Consider the following 23,085-nt stretch of genomic DNA (forward strand, 5'->3'; position numbering starts at 1 on the left):
TGCCATTATTAATTTAATCACAAAAATGGCGACAATTTTTATTTTATTTAAGAACACCCTTTCTTTTTTAACTAGCTGCTTGTCCTGGTTTTGTATGGGTGAAGATAACTTTTTATTTATTTAAATTGCTATTGTGTAATGGGATGAATATATAGACAAAGTATTGCGTTTTTTGTTTTTCTCAAAGTTTTTCTCAAAACGTGCAATTAATTTGAAATTAAAAAAAATTACAAAACGTAACAGCGTATGCTTCATTATAAAACGAAATATGCAAAGCCAACGCGATCAAACAAAACACGTCACCTGCATCAAAAATGACTAAAATCAAACATCCAAAACTAAAAAATCCAATCGAGAAACAGTTCAATGTAGTAACCCGGTACCATTACTTCTTATTCTTCATCATTTTCGCAAGCAAGTTGCCAGGCCTTTGGCATATTTTAAACCTAATATTCCTATCTCCACCGATGAAATACTATTGTAATTCTAATGTTACAAGCACTAATGAGTCAAATACTTGCCCATGTGATGAACCCTCTTGGGACCGGACTGTGTTTTCCGAAACTGTGCAGACAAAATTTGGAATATACTGTGAAAAGTCCTGGATAATAAGTTTCTCTGAAAGCATGTCATACGTCGGCTTGTTGGTGGGCTCATTATTATTTGGATTTTTATCTGACAGGTACTTTGATGATTGCGTTTAATGATTTTTTTATTGGAACTCTAATAAGACAGTTAATTACCCTTATTATCTGTAGATCAAGATGTATACATACGTGTGTAACCGGCACAAGTAAATGGACTTTTTTGTCACCATTCAAATTCGTTATTATCACTTACATCGATATCTGCCACAGCGGAGCATGTAAAAATATCTGATATGTCCTACCAGCCCTAGATATCGTATGAGATATTTATGCATGATATGACATATTTCATAGAACTACGAATAATTAAGAATGTAAAAAAGGAATTGAAAAACTTACAATGTTCTATGAACGACACTAAGGCGCTGTTTCATCACCCATTGAATAATTTTATTTGACGGATAAATGTGATGCCGTCTCCGTCTATTCGAACAATACAAACAGAGACGGCAGCACGTTTATCCATTAAATAAATTTAATCAATGGATGGTGAAACAGGGTAAAGCCGTGGTGGCCTAGTGGTTTTACCTATCGCCTCTCAAACAGAGGGTTGTGGGTTCAAACCCCGGCTCGCACCTCTGAGTTTTTCCAAATTCATGTGCGGAATTACATTTGAAATTTACCACGAGCTTTGCGGTGAAGGAAAACATCGTGAGGAAACCTGTACAAACCTGGTGCGTGTGAAGTTCCCAATCCACACTGGGCCCGCGTGGGAACTATAGCCCAAGCCCTCTTGTTCTGAGAGGAGGCCTGTGCCCAGCAGTGGGACGTATATAGGCTGGGATGATGATGATGATGATGGTGAAACAGGGGCTAAATGACATAGCTTATAAATAAAATAGATAGCCATAAACCGTGTCTGTGGTAGACATTTACAAATTAAGGACTGATAATCCTATGATATTTAAACAATGACTAAGAAACAAACATTTTCTAGATACGGTCGCCTCTCCATGTTCACAACATGCTGCCTAGTCCTCGCTGTAGCAGGCTGCCTCGTCAGCGTGATGCCAACCATGACGCCCTTCATCATCATGAGGTTCTTCGAAGGCATGGGAGCTGGTGGCGCCATCGTTACTGCCTACGTCCTCTGTATAGAATACTGCGGAGTCCGCCATAGAGAGACTGTCACTGCTCTCTTCCACATTCCTATCAACCTGGGTCATATCACTTTAGCTGGAATGTCGTATTTACTGAGAAACTGTGATGAGTTTCAATTAGCTATTTCGATACCCATGTTTTTATTCGTGGCTGCAAGATGGCTGGTCATGGAGTCACCAAAATGGCTGTTGGATAATGACCATTGCGAAGAAGCTATAGTTGTCATGGAGAAGTTTTGTAATTTGTGAGTTTTGCGGTTATTTATAAACTAATTTATTATACCATGATCAACCGTTAAATGGTCTGATCTGGTTTTTACGATAGTGGAATATCTGCAGACTTTCTATTTTTCTCATTATGTCATAGATTTCTTCACGGTGAGCTTTTACAAAATACATAGAGATGAAATTAAAACAACACAGTAGGTATGTAAAGTTTTGGTTTGTCCAAAATGAATTTGAAGTATCCTTAGCTATCCACTTTAGTCATGTTGGCGTACATACTACAATACGTGCAACCGGCTAGAAAAATCGTTCAAATTGCTTTAAGTACACTGTGGAACTCAATTTGACCACTTCAATCTTATCTTAGCTTTACAGCCTCGCAATGTATTGCAACTTCCAGTATCTTTCTTTCAGGTCAAAACTGGGCTTTAGAAGCATCAAAAATATTAAAGCAAACAGGAGTAGCAAGGCATAATATATTTTTAGTTGATTAATGACAAATTAACTACTCCATTTGTTTCAGCAATAGAGGTTCCTGTGAAACGATTAGAGCTGAAATAGAAGCATATTTCGCAGAAATCAAGAATAAAAAACAACACAGAATCAAGTTCTATCAAATCTTCAAATACAAGAAGCAATGTTTGAACCTTGGTTGCATGTCAATCATATATTTCGTATGTGGCATGGGTTATTACGGAGTATCACAGTTTATAGGGAAAATGAGTGGAAATATTCACCTAAATGTGGCAATATCTGGAGCTTTACTTCTGCCAGGAACAATAGCTAGCATATTTTTACTCCAGTGGTTAGCAAGGAGACCGTTACTTATAGCAACCAATTTTCTATCAGGACTGTTCATGATTATTGTAATTAGTTTCCCAGAAAATTTTCCCTGGGTCAGAGTTATAGTGGCTTGTATCTGCAACTGTTTCTTCTTCATGTCTTTCATTACCGTATTTTTGTATGGCGTTGAACTGTTTCCTACTTCAGTGCGCAACTCTGTGCTAGGTTTCTTATCTTTCTTGTCAAGGTTCGGGCAAATCGTTGCTCCTCAAGTAAATGACTTTTCCCCTATTGTAGCTGGTGGTATATTTGCAAGTTTAGCAATTCTAGGTGCTATTGTAACTTTTCCTTTACCTGAGACAAAGAACACAGAATTACCATCAACTTTGGAAGACTCTAATACGTTAAGTCGAAAAGTTGTTCATTTAGAAGAAGATCCTGGACCAAAGTTCATACCTCCACGACCACAAACATCACAATGAGCCACATGCACATGTAAAGTCAAATTGTATTCTTTTGCTCTACTTTGACAAAATAATTACGTTGTAGGTATCATTTTGTGTTTAAAACTGAAATAAAATTATTTATTTATTAGGTACTATCTTTCTTTTTCATGTAGTTTGGTTTTTCTTTAAAGTGAAAATAATGTATATTTAAGTTTCTTGCAATAATACAATTCAAAACATGTTACACCTCTCTTTGAGATCATCATCATAAACAGAAACCGAATCACAGAATAGATAAAGCCTTCATATTTTTCACACATTCAGAACATTGGCTAGCTCTTTGTCCCATCTTAATGCACATCTTTGATCCTCATGGCACATGTCTGCCAAATTTCAAGTCTCTAGCTCCAGCTGTGCATTGTCTGTTTGTAAGTAAGACATTCAGTCACATTACTCTTTTATAAGTATTTGACTTCAACCATATACACAGCATAACACAACCTTACACTACAGTAATGTTTGATTATAGTTAACCTGTCACTATTATCCGAAAAGAGTTCCAATAATTTCTTAGTAACATAAAGTATCACGTTATTATTATTTTCTACAAGTAATTTTAAATCAACTATATTATCATCAACTGATTGACCGGCATCATCCCATTACATCGCGTCGCGTTTGCCGACTGTGCAATCCATTAAACCGGTGGGTTGCAGTTTTAAAATTTTCACACAATAATTTACAATTTCGCGCAACTGTAGTGTTATAAACGGCTGGCGAATATGCCGAGTGGCCGATGCAAATGGATTCGGATGCAGTTCTAAGGTCAACGAAACATGGAGGATGGAAGTGGCTGCAACGAAAATGATTTAAATAATTACTAATGAGCTACAATTAGTACACAACAGATAACGGGAGAGTAAACTCCTCGAGAGGCGACCACAAAGCGGAAGACGAAACAATGGCCGTCCTCCCAGTAGGTGGACTGATGACATTGTGAGAATTGGCGGTGGATACTCGTGACGAGTGGTCGTTCATCGTGGCGTTGTAAGGGTGATCTATAAATAGGTATTATTGCTAATCTTTAAAGCAATAACTTCTTTAACCAAATTGGTTGAACTGAAACCAGTAGATACCATTACAGAAACCATGTGGTGCATCAGATTAAAAATAACGGTCCTTGGACTGTAATGCAAGAGAAAAAGCTCACAGGGGTATTGCAAACAAACTTCCTTGTCACGACGCTATTTACGTGCAAATGTACAAAAAAACTGTTGTAATAGATCTAGTAAAAGTACGTTCTTGTATGGCGCGTTCTGTTGCAAATTTATTGCCACTCATAATAGCAGTATTAAAAGGTAGGAACCGTTAATGCCATATAATTTACAATAGGCTTGAAATTCAATGGTCAATGTTCGAAACAGTTCTCAATGTATTGCTTCTGGCTTACTAATGTTTTGGCGAAAATTATTTAGCAAATTATTAACTCCCAAACTATTTATCCCATACTTTTATTTAGGCGAAATTTCATTTCCCAAGTCAACATTTCGCACTGATATCATTTCCCAACTAATGATTTGATAAGTAATTATTATGCAAATTATTACCTGGGATTTTTTTAAGATGTCATTTGTGTTTTCGTCAAATGCGTTGATTGGCATTCCTTAATTTAGCAAGCAAACAAGCAAGCAAGCCAATGATTTTTTCCGTTCTGTTACAAAAAAAAACCTAACATCGAAGGCTAAGGCGGAAGCTACGCTACGCTTCGCTCCCGCCTTAGCCTTCTGAACCTAACCTATCCAAGTCGCTCCTGCCTAGTCTCGTCTTGCTCGCTCGCTTCGCTCGCTCACCGCCTCATGATTTAACATTTATTAATTTTATTATATATCATGACTGATATACCTACCTTATGTATAAGAATTGGCCAAATGTTATTTGACTATTTGTTGTTTGCCTTAGCCAATCATTTACTACATAATTGTTTGCCACATAAAAGTGTGATGAAGTAAAATTTTGCAATATAAAAATGTTGCGAAATAAGAAAAATGCGAAGCAAAGTTATGCCAAGGATTGGTTTGCCAAATGAAGCTTCGGCGAAAGGTTGGTTGCTATGTGAAATTTGGCGAAACATATTTCGCCGAAAAGGCAGTACACCATTGCTTCTATTGTTATTGAAGCCATTTCATCTTTGATAAAAATCGTTCAATACTTAAGCCTAATGAATGACTTAGTTACGTTCCTATCGGTTCATGAAAAACACATTAGCAACACATCATCGCACATCTTTGGTTCAAACGCAACTTAAACCACCACTATACTTCGTTTTTTTAGCATTAGAAAGAAGGTAAGCGATCTTGATGTGCTTTTAATTGAAAAACACTTTTGAAAAATAAATATGTAACAATTAGCAAAGGCATAATGATCATTTACGTGCTTTTGGTATTACAAGTAATAGTAACTGTTTTTTAAAAAAACTTTTTCCAGTAAAAAGACCTGTCAAGATTATTTACCTTTTTTTTAATGCTGATAAAACGAAGTATAAGTATGGCAATAACACTATTTTATTTGTTTCTTAGATACTCATGTATTTTACAAATACCCAACTTCAATACTTGGAAGCTAGCAAGTCAACGCTCGTAATAACAATATTTATGTTAGTTTCCATCGAACCAGCAAGAGTTCAACTTTCAGTATACTTTAAAACTGTGAAGTGAAACTTAAAGATCGCAATCAAAGTTCAACTTCGACGGTAAAGTCTGTTTTGTGTGTTTAAGTTGGATGCTTGTTATCGTTGTGGTTAGCTTATACTACTGGTTTGCCGTGGTTCTGCCTTTGTAGAATTGTCCCCTTTCTCAATGTCATAGGAATTTCACAAAACTGTCTTGATTTCTTGACTACTTCTGTAGGCAATTTTAACAGGAATAGTAGGAAACGTACGATATAGTAGACTAATGCTTATCCACGGCTTCGCATGAGTAAACCAGCAGTTGATAAAATTTCGGGATTTATTAAATTTTTGTCGAAATTCCCAAAAATTATTGACGACTGACGACGGCGTTAGAGAACCTGACTACGAAGCTTGAGGTCCCGGGTTGGATTCCCGGCCGGAGCAGATATTTGTATGAATAATACGAATGTTTGTTCTTGGGTCTTGGATGTTTAATAAGTATTTAAGTATGTATGTAGTTATTTATCTATATAAGTATGTTTATTTATTTATTTTTATTCGACTGGATGGCAAACGAGCAAGAGGGTCTTCTGATGGTAAGAGATCACCACCGTCCATAAACATCTGCAACACCAGGGGAAATTTGTTTATCTGTTGCCTAAATAGTATCCATAGTAAAAACAAGCTTTGTATAATTTGGGGCTAGGTCAATTGGTGTCAAGTGGCCCATGATATGATATTATATTATGGTCCTCATTGATGTTGCACTAAAACAACTATGCCAAATTTCATTAGACCCAGCGCTTAAAATTTCAAATTTTTATGCCGAACCCGTGGGAATATCGGAAGAAAAAGTCGCCTTTTGTGTTATTCCCAAGACACATATGCGTTTTAGTGTGAAAAGAAATAAAAGCTCAAAGTCAAATTATCGTTATTCAGTTTAAGTTATAACAGAACTTATGAATTTCAAAATATCTACCGAATGCTTGGAAAAATCTCTGCTCAGAACCTGGCAATCAACTCAACAAGGTTACATTATACATGTTGTAAATCAGACTCGCGAACTTTAGCATTTATAATACTGTACGAATTTACTTAGTAGGATGTTGCTCGTCCATATAAGAGACGTGACTTTCCAGAGTCCATGTAAGTAGCGACCACGATGTGTGAAATAGTGGCGGAGCGGACGTGGCCGTCCCAAACGGGCGTACTTTTTTCATTACGCAACCTTCAGTGTCGGGCCGAAAGACACGCGATCTACTGAACAAAATTTTTCTCTTTGAAATTTCTACCCACCATAGTACAGTAGAAGGTTCTACCTTATTTGGTATATATTTTGTTTTTATGATGTGTATTTTTTGTATTTTCTCATGAGTCGTGTTACTTGAAATAAATTACTATTATTATATTTTTAGCATAATCTCCTATCGCATAGTGTCGTTTGGCATAATTATCATATCGCAACAACGCATACCGTATAAACTCGTTAGTATCAAAACTCATATCGCATTTTTTTGGCCTAACACTTTTTGTGTGATGTGAGTAAAAATTAGGTACTTTGCTGGTATCAGCTCGTTTCTTTGTGAGGTCATACTTCGAACCTAACCTAAACTGCCTCTCTGTTAGCAATTAATTACTGTGTGGGGTCTTTCGTTATGCAAAATTATGTGAAATGAGTCTTATGCGAAATGACACTAATGCCAAGTATATATTATGCTATGTAATTATTATACAAAAAAAAGTTTATGCGATGCGTGTTATGCTAAATTAGTATGCAGGCAACATTTATGTAATGTACACCATACTAGGATCATCTACAATTAATATATGATTGTAGTTTTATTAGACGATCAAGTTTATTTGGATCTTAAATAATAAAATAATAATATCAATACTAGAGATTATATGAATTGGTTTAAATTATGTATTTATCATTTCTTGTTCCGTTACAATGAGGGTTATAATCATTAATTTACATAATATAATACTACGAAGTGCAAAATCCGAACTTCGTTTCTTGCAGTCCGTTGACTCATATATTATTTAATGCTAGAGGAGAGGGACGGTACGATACGAACATCGACTTTAGAATTTCGTAGTGCGCAAAGAATGTTGTCCAGAGCCTAGCCCGCTGTCGTCCTGGCCCCGTGCTAAGTACTAAACTGTCACGCCTGTTTTATTGTTTCGGCCGGGACCTAACACTTGTTATTGTTGGTGCTCAGCACTTTTTGCCACGATTTGTGGATTTTGTTTCGAGTCGTTACCGTAATTTGGGGTTGTGTTTAATGGAACTTTTCTAATCTAAACTTGGTATGGTTTATCGTTGTGCAGATGGTTGAATGCCTTGTTGTTAACTAGCCAAAGGTGTTGGTTGTTGGAAATCAGTTTCGAAAAGGCTGGAGACTTGTGTGGAACACCTTTACCTACAGGTACTACTAAACAATAGTTCCTGACAATGTACTTGTAGTTCATCTCATTTCTGCTCTTAGCTCTCGTTACATTGAATTCTGTACAATTAAAACACGAATAATATTACTCAGTATTTGAAAAAAAAAGAAGCTTTTTATTTCCAACATTGCCTTTGAAATTAAATTCTCAAATGTGACTTTTATAACTATATTTTCTGTAGTTTGAAGCTTCAAATACTTCTCTGACCTACAAGAACGATAACTTCATAAAATTAAAATCACTTATATATTTTATACTCAAGAAAGTTATGTACCGCAGAAAGATATTTTTTCCCTGGCAATGCCTTATCTATAGTTTGAATGGAATGACGTAAACGTCAGTTGCAGGCTTATGCTGTTCCCATTCATTCACGCTTTGTTGAACCCTTTGCATTAAAACTGTCGACGGGTTTATTTTAATAGGTTGTTTTCACTCAAATAAGACCAAACTGTGACTTTGTGTCATAGTAGCTTACGTCCGATGCTTTGTCGCCGTTGCAAGATTCCAGTAGCAAATTGGAAATTGTGGAAATTAGGTGTGTAAATCATTTGCATAAAAAGAGTTGTGCTAATTTTATTTTTTGCATATTAACGAAACGCATAATTTTCCATCTATGCAGATAACATTTCAACTAGGAAAATATGAACGGTTGACTTAGGTGCATGTATCGCATAATAAACAAACATTATTATATTTTAAACGTATAAGTTACATTTTATATATACGAATACGAATGTTTGTTCTCGGGTCTTAGGTGTTTAATATGTATTTAAGTATGTATCTATATCTATATAATTATATTATATCCGTTGCTTAGTAGGTACCCATAACACAAGCTTTGCTAAGCTTACTTTGGGACTAGGTAATTGGTGTGAATTGTCTCGTGATATTTTATTTTATTTTTATTTATTTATATATCAACGAAAAGAAACCGAATGAGACAAAGATCGATTTATGATCGTTATATAAAATGTTACTATGCATTTCGGACATTATACAAAATGACATTATTCTATTTATATATTTTTTACAGAAGTTGTAAATAAGTGTTACGTAATTTATTTATGCTAATCAACAGTTACTTTGCAATTCGTTGTTAGCTAAACGTTGATTATGATTTATATTATTAAGCCGCGCTAGTTAATAATGTGTAGTACGTACCTTTAATAAGTACATAATGTAAGGACAACTAACATGCAGACTAAACAGCTGTGTTAACAATGACGTTTAATAATCCCACACAATCGCTGTACAAACAGTCTCGATCGCAATCACGCGTCGCACGATCAACCTCCATGAGGAACGATTTCCGACCGCACCATAGAGCTCGGCTGTTGCATTGGTAGGGAGAGGGGCGATAAGCGGAGCGATGAGCGGAAAATTCATGTACCTATTGTAAGTACAGCTAATAACTACTAAACACAGATTACAATGAGAAAAGAATGTACTAAGCAAATTTATCTCAGGGATAATTAGGTACCTTTCGAATGATTGACGAACAACAGAAAAAAGTAGATACGTCAAGAACTGAAAAAGCCTTAACCTAAATTATTCTAAATATAAAAATTACACATAGGTACTCGTATGAACTAAAAACACAAGAGACGGTGCCGCAACGGGGTCACATTTCGCCATTTTTAAACAACTAGCTTTTGCCTGCCCACTGTGCATTTTTTCGGAATATATAAGTAGCCTATGTCTTTTTTCTGGTCCATAACTATCTCTATGCTAAAAATTACGTCGATCCGTCGCTCCGTTTCGACGTGAAAGAAGGACTAACATACAAAACACACACACTTTCGCGTTTATAATATTAGTATGGATACAATACATAACTCTCTATTGAACACCAACACACACATTCGTAGTAAGCAGTACAAAAAACACAGGTATAATATTTTGTTTTTTTATTATTAAAATTATATGCATGTTAGGCCATGCTGCCTTTGCTGCCCCAAATAAATGGATTTATTATTATTAATACAAAAATGACATCCGCCTTACCGACCCGATCCGCTACCGCTCCTCCCGCCACAAAGCAGTGCTACTAACATTTCATTGTCATATCTGCGGAAACTTAATACCCGCCAGAGATTGAGAGCCCATTGTTGGGCGGCTCATCATACTGATATTACGGTTTAGTTGTGGGCTGAGATTAAATGCAGTCGCGTGTGCCCAGCATAATTGTAACTGTCATACAATAGACTTAGAATAGAACACCGATAATTGTTTGTTTCACATTTCATCTCCTATTAACTAATTAGCGTTTACATAATTTGCAGTTTACTACGGAATAGAAAAAAAAAACAAGATGCCACTTTCGCATATTGGCAATAAAACAGTTTAGTTGCGTCACTTTTGATTTGACAGATCGAGAAGCATTCGGTAGTTAGACACATATAATAGAGTAATATTTAAGATTGGTTTTTTGGAATCTTTATTGTATTTTTTATTTCAATTCCAAATTTTTACTTTTACGGTCATCCCGTAAAACCGAAATTGAAAATACAACTGAAATATAGATGCACAGAAACAGAAAAATAAGACCATCACTGGGAATCGAACCAGGTCTACGTAATCCGTACACGGCGTGCTATACCCGCTACAACACTGAGGTCACTGAGGTGGCTGGGAGTTAATTTTACTATGCGATGTTTCGGAGACATCTTTTTTTTAGAAAAACGTAGCTCTGTCCATTCGAGGACAATTTTGCCAGTGTTCTAGTAGGTTTTGCGTTGTAACGTTAAAAAAATCATAAAACGGAATATGAGGGTAATGGTGGATGAACGATGACAGCGCGAATCGAGACAATCTTTACAGATGATACATTTTTTTTTAAAGACAGCTGTCAATTATCTTTCCGCCATTCTGCGCTAGGTGGTAAGATAAGCCATTGTCATATACCTAGTTCTAACTATGCTATCGTTTCGGAAGTTATTTTTTTTTTTCAAATTGAAACTATAGCCAAGATTTCAAAAATTGTATGAATGTATGTGTGATGATTTCCGGCGACAATCATGATGGAACAAACTGTGAATTATTTACATTTTCTCTTATTTTTTCTATTCCGGGAACGGCCCCATCTCTTCCCATGGGTGTCGTAAATGGCGACCAAGGTTCTAACGATAGAGTAATTAATTAATAAATAAGGGGAGCAGCAGCGGTCTCTATTGTCAACTAGGAACTCCGAACTCAAGTTCTACTATGTAGAATACGAAAACCCATCACACTATTTTTTCAAGGACGTTCGATCGTCGCGAAGTTTCGCAAATCTTCAAACGCCGGCCACGTCTACTCCATCAAGTGTAATGACTTAGAAGAAGAGAGTTATTTTAACTGCGGGTATTTCATGCAAGCACACATGCACGCACGCATGCATGCACGTACGCTTGCAGGCTCACACACACAGTTTCGCGTTTATTATATCGCACATTTAGATTGGAAGGCCATCAATTCAATAACACAGCGTTTAAAGGCCTTTCAGAAATTAAATGTAGTCTCAATTAAAATGGTGTATTATTTTGAGTTGATACCTACCGCTTTAGATGTAGGTGTGCAATACGAGTTTATCTATATATTGCAGCCCTTATATAAACGCCCGTCTTCGGATATAGGCCTCCTCTCTACTTTTCCAGTCTTGCTTATCCACTGCCACTCTCATCCAGTTTACGCCAGCTTGCTGCCGGATATCGTCTGTCGCAGAAAGTGGGGATGGGCAGGACATATATTGCTAGAATGGACCAAAGTTCGTTAGGCGCGGAGAGTCCTGGATGGAGCGGAGACCCCCTGCTATCATCCGCGGTAGAGAACGACCACCAAAAAGGTGCGATATATAAAGTAGAATAAAATGGTATGCCTTCCCGACATCGTACAGTAAACACATCGTGTTTATCTCAAAGCATCCTGTTATCTAGTGAAAAGGAAATAGAAAATATATTTTCTACACAGGAGATGACTTTGTTACTCTTGTTACTAAGTTTAAATGAAAAATATTGTTTAGGGTCCCGTAATATACGTCTTTTAAAATTTGATTTGATTTGAAGGATAAAATCGGAAGGAAACCAAATTATTATGAAAGATAAATAAAGATTATTATTATTATTATTATAGGCTAGCAACCTGTAACTATTATACCGTTTTTGTCAAACTTTAAACCTAAAATTGCCAAAAATGGCTCCGAAGCGGTAATGTTTCGTGTGCTCTGCCTACCCCATTTGGGAATACAGGCGTGATGTTTGTGTATGTGTGTGGTAGAGATTCCATTTTCTCAAATTTGATCAAGCTTAACAAAATGAAAAAAAATGGTTTCCTTTTTCTATAGTTTTACAAAAAAAAAACAAATTAACGAATTAGGATATTTTTTCTGCGGAACCAACAAGAATCTCCAAACTTGGCACTGTAGAAAAAAACAGCCCACTATTGAGGGCATATTTTGTCCCTTCATTGCGAAAGCCTTTTATTTATTAGATAAATATTTCAATTATTATTCCCGTAACAGGAAACACCCGTATAAGTAATTCCTACAATACAAGGCCGTGAACAGAACCTAGCACAAAGCTGCTCTGCATCCGGCAGAAAATGACAAGGAAGCACCTTATTAACAATATAGTTCGAAAGCTTTCAAGTATTCCAGTTCACACCGGATGCAACTCTCAAGTAGTTATTCTACCCATTTACGGGAGCTGCCGGTCGTCCTTCTCTTATTTATCCTATTGGCGCCGAAACTCGAAGTTATCCTAGCACGCCTGGGATACGTTTATTAGGTTAACCCGGTAAACTTAGGTTTGACTTTGCATTTTTGGTTCTGAAAATGGCAAAAACGGAACCCTTATAGTTTCGCCATGTCTGTCTGTCTGTCGGTCTGTCCGTCCGTCCGCGGCTTTGCTCAGGGTCTATCAATGCTAGAAAGCTGTTATTTTGCAGGGATATATATGTAAACTATGCCGACAAAATGGTACAATAAAAAATAAAAAAAATGCGCCCCACTCCAAAATCTAAACGGGTGGGTGGAATAATTTGAAAAAATTCAGGATAACGGTTTAGTTTGCTTGAGAATTATTAGTAGTTTAAGAGTAAATAGCATATGAAATATACCTAAACTATGGAAGATTCCGAATAAAATACGAAATCCTTAGAAAAATATTACTTAATTTTTCGTAATGGCTACGGAACCCTATGTCGGGCGTGTCCGACACGCTCTTGGCCGGTTTTTTTTTTAAGTCAGTAGACTTGCAAACAGATTCGTGCAAGTTGCATTATTTTGCGGCGCTCGATTGATTACTAAATCAATCAGGCAGGTAAAAAAAAGAATTCATCATCATTTTCAGCCTATAGCATTTCACTGCTGGACATTGGCCTCCCTTATGAGCGTCCTGTGCTCGGCTCGACGCATCCAGCGTCTACCAGTAGCTTTTCGCACTCCACCTGGCCGGACGTTCTACACTACTACGCTTACCGACACGCGGTCTCCAGTCAACTCGTTTATTCCACCACTCCACAGAGTTTTGAACTATTCCCGTGCCAAATGTCATCTAAATTAGTTCAGCGGTTTAAGAGTGAAAAGGAAACAGATGTCTATCCCTAATCTGTCTAGATTTTAAAGTAAGAAATTACCACTGCTCATAAATCTGCAACCACAGGGGTATTGCAGAGGCGTTGCCAACCTAGAGGCCTAAGATGGGATACCTCAAGTGCCAGTAATTTCACCGGCTGTCTTACTCTCCACGCCGAAACACAACAGTGCAAGCACTGCTGCTTCACGGCAGGATTAGCGAGCAAGATGGCGGTTTTTATAAAGCGGGGACATGACTGGGACAAAGTCGACGAAGTACCGCTTCGCGGGGCTTCTATTTTTAATCTGAGGGACATTAAGGTAACTAACAAACCTAACCAGGTTAAAGATATTACACATAACATTGTTTTGTCGATTGTATTATAGGAATAAAATATCCGAATATTATTACCACCAATTTTATGTCTGGAAGCAATTCATATGGATTTAACGACTTTGAGGCAAAGTCGACGGAGCCTCTTTTCCGCCTAGTTAAGACGCTTCGCGCCTTGACAAAATACTAACCTAACCTAACCTATAGTTGAGCAATCACGTTACGTTCTTGATGCAATTTGGTGTGGAGATAGTTTGAGATCCTGACAAGAACACTCTACAATTGTTTGCAGACGAAGTAGTTGGCAACAGGTAATCCTACTACCTATAATATTATAAATGCGAATGTTTGTAAGTACGTGTGTACGTTTGTTACTCCTTCACGCTAAAACGGCAGGACAGATTTTGATGAAATTTTATATGTAGATAGCAGGACGTCTGGAATAACACACAGGATACTTTTTATCTCGATATTCCCACGGGATAGGGATAAAAGGATAAAATCTCGAAAGCTCAATAGTCGGATTAAACACATGCAATTAGGTGCGTGCAATTAATTACATAGGTAGGTTTTTTTGAAGGATAAAATCTTTTGCAGGTGGAAGGACCTTGTGCAAGGTCCGCCCGGATTGCTACCACCATCTTGCCTGCTAATCCTGCTGTGAAGCAGCAGTGCTTGCACTGTTGTGTTTCGGCGTGGAGAGTAAGATCGCCGGTGAAATTACTGGCACTTGAGGTATCCCATCTTAGGCCTCTAGGTTGACAACGCATCTGCAATACCCCTGGTGTTGCAGATGTTTATGGGCGGTGGTGATCTCTTACCACCAGGAAACCCACTTGCTCGTTTGCCATCCAGCAGAATAAAAAAAAAACCGAAATCACATTATCCGATAAGGAACGAAAGTCACCGACGTTGCTCAGTTAGTTCGCTGAAGTGGCGCTGAGCTGGCCACGTCTGTCGCAGGACCGATGAACGGTGGAGCAGACGAGTCCTCGAATGGAGACCACGGACCGGAAAATGTAGGGCGTCCTGAGGCACGGTGGACGGACTACCTTAAGTAAGAGGGTCCCTGGCGGCGGATGGATGCGAGGGGCTGAAGACACAGAGTGAAATCCGCGGTGTAATTAGTGGGAAATAATATAATTCGCAGCTTATGATTAACGCGAGCGAAGTAGGGATTAAAATCTAGTAAATGCTGAAAATCAGCGCTGGGGTGTGTTTGCTGAAAAATCTAAAAAAATATACGTGAACGTCCAATTCAGATGATCGCAAAGTTAAAATATATAAGTCAATTATTTATATAAGTTATAATATAATATAGACTGTAGACCATAACTAGAACTGAAAGTTAAAACTCAAAAAAATAGTTGAATTTTATTTCTCGCCTGCGCTTTTTTTACAAGCTTTTATTTAGTTTCACCTGTCCCGTTGTCTGTCTGTCTGTAATCAAATCTTGCAAGTTAAATTCGACCAACTTCCAGTTTGATTGACTTGAAATTTGGTATACTCGTGTAAATTGCGTGACAATACAATAATCTGGTAGTGACATCCTGGTAGTCCGGCCAGGATCGTCTCCACAGGACGGAACTCTTCAACGGCTAATAGCATCGACTTGAAATTTGGTATGCAAATATAGTTTGGGTGACAATACAAGTACAGTCAGCACACAGAGCTTGTATTTTAAATGTTTTTTTATAAAAAACTTATTGGTTATGCATTTGGTCGATTTTGTACATCGGCTGTCTCCATCTCAGCGGAAGCGTATCCTTAGGCCCTTAGAGAATCAGCCTAACACAAGCTTAAAGGTAAAGCATCTTGGGACATTTAGCATTCGCTTTGTGAACAGAAACTCCGCAAAGCGCCTTCAAATCTAATCCCCAGTAACAAAACGATAAAGTCTATCTCAGATTAAACACTCCGTAGAAATTCCGACAACCGTTTCCGCTGTACATAATTCAAACTTTATTATCTGAGTAATATGGTGTTATTTTGTGTGATTTAGTTTAAATGATTCACCACTTTTTAATAGTTGATCAAAGTTCAGTGTAGAGGGATCGTTAGGCTGCGTTGCCACGAGGACGTTGCGAGGAATGCGTTTGTCATGAATCAATAGAAATGCTTCATTTACCTAGATCCTCACACAGCACAGCTGAGCGGAGCGAGGATTTGTAAATGAAGCATTTCTATTGGTTTATGACCAGAGATCGGACAAATGTGCGTCATTACTCGCAATAATGTGGACATGACTCCAATAATCCTATTAATAAGAAATATTACTGCAATGTTCTGCTATCAAAATGCAGCTCTAGCATAAACCGTAAACAGTTTTTTGAATGTCTTAAATGTCTTTTAAATGTCCGTAGGACGCGTTAGTATCATATAATTTCAATATTTCTTTTGGAAAAATAGCACTATTGTTACTATCGCTGTAAATATCATGTTATTTAGTTACTAATAAATATGTCAAGGTCCGTCATGGCGACATACTATAAAGAGAACTGACGTTGTCATGGCGGTTCGTTTACGGTTTGTGCTACTTTAGTGTCGCCCCCTGCGTAGAGTTTTGCGTAATATTCCGTACTGATTTCTTATTTGTAATTTAATTTGTATGCTTCGCAAGACAGTAGTAAATAAATCAAACTCAGACTTCTTATTGTATAGATTTATTAAGGTAAATGTGAAAAGGAATAAACATACCATATTTTTTTTAATACTTGTTATTTACCTACTTTAATAACTCTACACAATACGAAGTCTGTGTTTAATTAATTTATTACTATCTTGCTTGAAGTATACAAATTAAATTACAGGTAAGAAATCAATTAATTAATCTTTGGAGTCATGTACATATTATTGCGAGACGCACATTTGTCCGATCTCTGTTCATGACAAACAAATTTTCTCGCCACGCACCTTCGCACATCTTTGATGGAAACACAGCCTAAAGTTAATCTTTGAATTAGTTTTATAATGTTATATCTTTATACCTCGAAATCTCTGAGGAAATATGAATGTAACGATGTTTTAATGTTTATTGGGGCACAAACGGTACAATTTAACTTAGATCTTACAAACGTATACCTAACATTAACCAATAAAGATGCCACCGTTAGGTTAGTGTATCCACATTTATACAAATTATTCGAAACAAAATTACAGAGGAAATCGAAGAATTATATACTTAACTGAACTAAAATGAAGTTAACTAATAACTAAACCTAAAAGAGAACGATATTTGTTGTTTCTGAGTGAATTAAGTTGTTATTAAGATGTTAATCGGTAACATAGGTATTATTATTTATTATCTCTAAGTATATAATGTAATTATTATATTACATACATTATCACATAGCATAATTTGATACTTCCGGCTTACTTACCCTAAAAGTTTTAGGGTTAACCTCTAAAACGGACGTTCAACCCTAGAAACTATCCGCTAAGGTACTTACGTCACGAGATATAAGGCGAGTATCACGCCCGCAAGTGATTTATGCACTGCAAGCGGCGCGCCCGACGATAACGTCTCGTGTGTAAGCAGCTTAATTTGGGCAGTTTTGGTGTTTAATTAAGTTAGTACTGAACTAAGTGGGTTAATTAGGTACCTAAAAATTATGGCTCAATTCATACTAAAAACTATGGGCCAATTGGGTACCTTAAGTTTTCTGGGATGGTCCATATTATATTTTTTATCTATATTTTATTTCGCTTGCCGTCTTTTTGTAAAAATAAATTGAAACTTTATTTTGGCAAGCCACAGGTTTTGTGAGATTAATTGAATAAACGTGAGGTTATGTGCTTTGGTTTGTTTGGTTAAAAAATATATATTGGCAACTGTCAGTTGTCAAACGTGGCGGTACAACGACACATACATACACCCACGTATACACACGTACGTACGTACAGCGACATTTGACAATTGTCAACTAGAAATCCAACTTCCAAGGCACGAACGTGTGGTTTGCCGAAATAAAATTTAAATTTATTTTTACACAAATCTACGGAAGTGGGCTGCATTATAAGTCTACTACCGAAAAAAATATAAATGGACCATCCTAGAAAACTTAAGGTATCCAATTGAAGCATGAAACAGTTCTACTCCATTATGATTGGTTTATTGGAGTCTTTTTGTATTTTTTTTTCAACTCCAAATTTGTTACTTTTACGGGTATCCCGTGAAACCATATCGAAAATACAAACTGAGACATGGATGCACAGAAAAACCAGAAAAAGAGACCAGCGCTGGGAATCGAACCCAGGTCCTCAGCAATCCGTGCTGCGTGCTATAACCCCTACACCACCGCTGGACAGGAATCTAGACACGATATTTTCCTATGCATACATATCTCAGGTTGCTTATTTCTACTCCATCCCATATATCCTTACCTATACACGTCCCATTGGTGGGCACTGGTTTTCCTCTCATCATAATGAGAGGGCTTGTGTTGTTGTTCCCAAGCGGGCCAAGTGTGGATTGGGAACTTCACACACACCATTGAATGAGGGCTAAAAGAACGGCGAAATATCGCTAGATGGCGTTAGTATCGTGAGGTTTTATTGAAGTTAAGCCGTGTTTAGACTTGTAAGAAAAATCGTGCCAGTTGCATTATAATGCGAAGCGGTAAGGCACTTGTCCCACTGCCGACGATGAGCGAGAAGCGAGTAGAGTGAGTAACTAGAAACGAGTGGGCGAGCAGAGAGAAGCGGCTGTAAGCGAGTGTTCGCGTGCGACGGGCGATTACTCGCTTCACTCGACTCGCTCGTGCGGGGCGGCCGCCAAGCTGACATCGCTGAGCGAGTATCTATAGCTCAGCGAGTTTTATAGCTCTTGTCGCTGCGACAAAAGATGTAAGAGCGAGTTCTCGCCGACAGTGTGAACAGCCAGCGATCAACTATTAATATATGTGTCTCTTTCACTCACACAGGATCTTATATCTTTTGTTCGTTTCTTGAGCGAGAAAATAGTCGATAGCCAATCGTTTCCTCGCTGGCGGTGAGACAAGTGCCTAAAGCCAACGAGTTTGTTGGGGTCAATCGAGCGCTGCGATGTAACGCAGCTTGCACGATTTTTCTGGCAAGTCTAAACTGGGCTTTACGGTGTTGCTTGCCATTGGCTAGTAACTAATTAAGCCAATAAATGCGAGCCTGGGCTTGAACCACGGTCCTCTGCTTGAGAGGCCATAGATCACACCACTAGTCCATAACAACCGTACCGTACTAATCAGTCATCGTCTTGTTATTTCCCTAAAGAAATAATTTTTAAAATCAGTCCATAAATTGAGACAAAAAATAGAAAACTTAAAACAAGAGAATTTAGACATGCTCAATAAGTTCACATTGAAAATCTTTTGGGCCATAATTAAATTTTTTAATGTTCTTAATTAGAAAAAAAACAGATACAGAAACGATAATGACGATGATGATGATGAATGTTCTAAATTAAAAACAAAATACATATACATACACAATTACTGCGAAAAGAAATAAAAAACATAGTTAGCATATTATTATCGCCAAAATTTTTTAATGTTCTTAATTAGAAAAAAAAACAGATACAGAAACGATAATGACGATGATGATGATGAATGTTCTAAATTAGAAACAAAATACAGATACATCCACAATAACTGCGAAAAGAAATAAAAAACATAGCATATTATCATGGCCAAGATTCTAACTGTTTTACGTCCTAAAATTACATCACACATAACATGCAACTGGTGATGACAATCGTATCAAGAGATACCGGAGTCAACCCGTCGCATGCAGCCATTACCGGCGTGCACGGAACGTCGTGTAATTTACTCGTTTGTCTTTTGACCTGCTCGCAGTCACTTGGTTCAAATTTAAATTTAATCTCTCAGCTAAAAGTGACTAAAGAGACAAAGGTAACTAACAGTACAGCTAGAGATGAGATGTTTTGAATGTTTTCATAATGAAATTCGGAATGCGAAATAACTACCAAAATATAGTTTGAAAACAAGATAATATGAAATGTTTCTTGCGGCACTTTATTGGGTTGTGCATGCTCGTTTACTAAACGAATGGCTCCCAACTAGGAAGTACAGTCGTGCAAATGTACGAGTTCGATCTTTTAGTTCAAGTGGTACACTAGTACGTAATCGAGTCTATGTATGGTTCCATCTCGTTCCAATAGCCGTTCCGTGTCTTTTTGCTATCTCATTCTCACTTACATTAATACATTTGAATCGTTCACAAAGTCTACACCGTTCAGTTTGATTTGGTTGGCGCTCGGCGGTTCTACTACGAGTATTAACTATTCGTTCGATTGTTCTCTCTCTCTCGTTCGATTGCTATCGGTTCGATTGCTCTCTCGTGATATTGTACTTTATGTACTGAGAACAAAAAGGAGATAGGAATATTTCATTCTAGTACAGTATCAAAATTATTCAATTGTTTTAGTGCTTAGTACATGTACTGCATAATCCTACTTCTTGTAAATGATGGTCTTTCTGAAAGAACTGGTAATATCAAAAGTGTACTCATGTAAAAGAGCCTTTTGCCTTCTACTTATAGAATAAACTTTTTGATTTTCAAACAAAAAGTTGTTAACATTCTTTATCTTCTCATGAAGAAATTAAAAGTTGTGGAGCCAAATACCAAAAAATCCGTTTTTAATCGAGTTTCACGATTCTCAGGCAAATTTTCTGCGTCTAATCTCTAATTTCCGTAATCCAGGTTGTGTGTTGTCTGTCAGTCAGTCAGTTATTGAGTAATGTTTGTCTTCTATAAACTTCTGATCTTGTAAAACCATTTCTCCATGTCCATTCATCGTAGCTCGTGGGCGCTATTGACATGTACCAGTGGAAGTCGTTCGGTTATATCCTCTCCACTAACATTTGCGAGGTAAAAGAAATCCTTGAGCGCTGTTTTGGTCACAGTGCTGCAAATATAATTAATACATTTAAATGTGTGGTTTTAATTTAATTTTACTTATATTATAAATGTGAAAGTCTGAATGTTTGTTACTTCACCAGTCGCTTAAGCACTTAATGGATTTGAATAAAATATATGTATGATGTAATATTTGGATCGGTCAGTATAGGAAAGTCGAAACTATAAGACATTCCGCTCGCGCATCGATAAGCGACGGGCGTGTGAAATCGTGCGCAGTGCAGTGTCGTTAAAATGACTCATTCGAACGTACTAAAATGTAAGACGTGCAATATCGTTATTGACGAAATGCTGTCATATATACAGAATAAACTTTCAGTAGCTGATGACAATTTGCTGGTGAACGTGTGCACGTCGGCTTTTTCTAGTGAAGAAATAAAGAAATCGAAGTCGTTGTTGTTCGAGGCGCTCTCGACGGATCAACGTAACGTTTTACGAAAAGGAACTGGTAAAGTGAAGCGGGATATAGATGATATATTAAGAGTGCTGCGATGGGCTGACATGGATACCTTACCGGTGTTTGTCGCACGACAACTTGAAAAATTACCGCCCATTGATTTTGATCACCTTGACTGCACTAAACTGCTAAAGGATATGGCAAAGTTGCGCAGTGAAATAGAAGTAATTAAAACATCTTACGCAAAAGGTAGTCAAGTAGAAGACCTTCGTATTGAAATAAACAATTTGAAGTTTTCGTCTATACCACATACCCCCTTACGAAACATAAACTCTAAGCGGGGGGCCTGGATGCACGATAGTGGACCCATCGGACTTTCGCCCCAGTTATCGATGTCACCCTTTCGAAACTCACCAGAAAATAAGTTGGATGAATCTTACTCAGCAGATAGGAAAGATTCACCTAAAGTTAACGCACCTAAGCAGCAGCAGCAGTGTGGCAAAAAAGTTGTTGGGGCGAAATGTAAGAACGATAATGTAAAATATACTAACTCCCCATTCGTGATGACTCATACTGAACGGTCAATGCCCGATCTAAATGAACAGCTGAATGGTGACCCAATGCGCGATCTACACGACCCGGTGTTGACGGATGACTACCCTCAAACGAAGAATAATAATGATGACGGTTGGCAAGTTCAATCTAAACGGAAGAAAAACAACTATAGATACATGGGTAAAAAAGGAACGGCTTTTGATACCACGGGAAAATTTAAAGCGGCTGAAGGAAAAACCCCCATTCTTATTACAAAGGTTCATAAAAATACACTAGAGTCAGATATTGTTACTTATATTCAAAGTAAAACGAAGGAAATTATCTCACTCGAGAAAATTGATAGCATGAGACGAAAGGATTACAATGCTTTCAAGTTTTTCGTAAGTGATCATAAAGTGTCGTTGTTTTTGGATGAGAAACTATGGCCGAAGGACATAATTTTTAGAAGATTTATTAATTTTAAGTATGCTGTTTCGAACAGAAAAACATCTGTCAACGGTCAATATAAACAATCAAATGGATAAAACATATAGGCTTGTAACTTTCAATTGTAAGAATGTGAAACGATCTCTTGAGGATATTAGGGAGCTGTGCAGATCTTTTGACTTGATTGCGCTGCAGGAAACGTGGTTGCTGCCAGGAGAAGTAACTTATTTAAACAGCATTGATGAAGACTTTAATGCCGCGGGCACCTCGGCAGTCGACACCGCAGTAGGTATGTTGCGTGGAAGACCTTATGGAGGAGTGGCAATTCTATGGAAAAAAAGCGTTTTTTGCTGTGTAACAGTAATTGATTGTGACAACCCGCGTCTATGTGCCGTCAAAATTGTACTCGATAAACGACACATTTTGGTGATAAGTGTGTATATGCCAACTGACAAACTCGATAATCTTGTGGACTTTACGGATTGTCTCGGTGAGGTGAGTGCTATTGTCGAAGGCGCTGATTGTGAGTCAGTGTTTATACTCGGTGACTTGAATGCGCACCCTAATAGTCTATTCTACACAGAGTTAGCAGA

General features: G+C 37.4%; 2 protein-coding genes across 3 annotated transcripts; both read left to right on the forward strand.

The window, feature by feature from the left end:
• Positions 1–285: 285 nt before the first annotated feature.
• On the forward strand, positions 286–3,353 carry LOC141445429 (solute carrier family 22 member 3-like). Of its 2 annotated transcripts, none has more exons than XM_074111273.1 (3): positions 286–682; positions 1,585–1,992; positions 2,496–3,353. In XM_074111273.1, exons 1-3 carry the CDS (start codon positions 315–317, stop codon positions 3,235–3,237), a joined length of 1,518 nt encoding a protein of 505 aa, XP_073967374.1. In that variant the 5' UTR covers positions 286–314; the 3' UTR covers positions 3,238–3,353. The 2 variants fall into 2 exon arrangements, with proteins under 2 accessions (XP_073967374.1, XP_073967375.1); XM_074111274.1 differs by having other exon boundaries at positions 2,502–3,353.
• A 17,944-nt stretch (positions 3,354–21,297) lies between these two features.
• LOC141445431 (uncharacterized) lies at positions 21,298–22,670 on the forward strand. The gene has a single exon (XM_074111275.1). The coding sequence runs from the start codon at positions 21,349–21,351 to the stop codon at positions 22,588–22,590; it is 1,242 nt and encodes a 413-aa protein (XP_073967376.1). The 5' UTR covers positions 21,298–21,348; the 3' UTR covers positions 22,591–22,670.
• Positions 22,671–23,085: the final 415 nt, after the last annotated feature.

This window comes from Choristoneura fumiferana, chromosome 2 (assembly GCF_025370935.1).
Source record: "Choristoneura fumiferana chromosome 2, NRCan_CFum_1, whole genome shotgun sequence".
NCBI lineage: Eukaryota > Metazoa > Arthropoda > Insecta > Lepidoptera > Tortricidae > Choristoneura > Choristoneura fumiferana.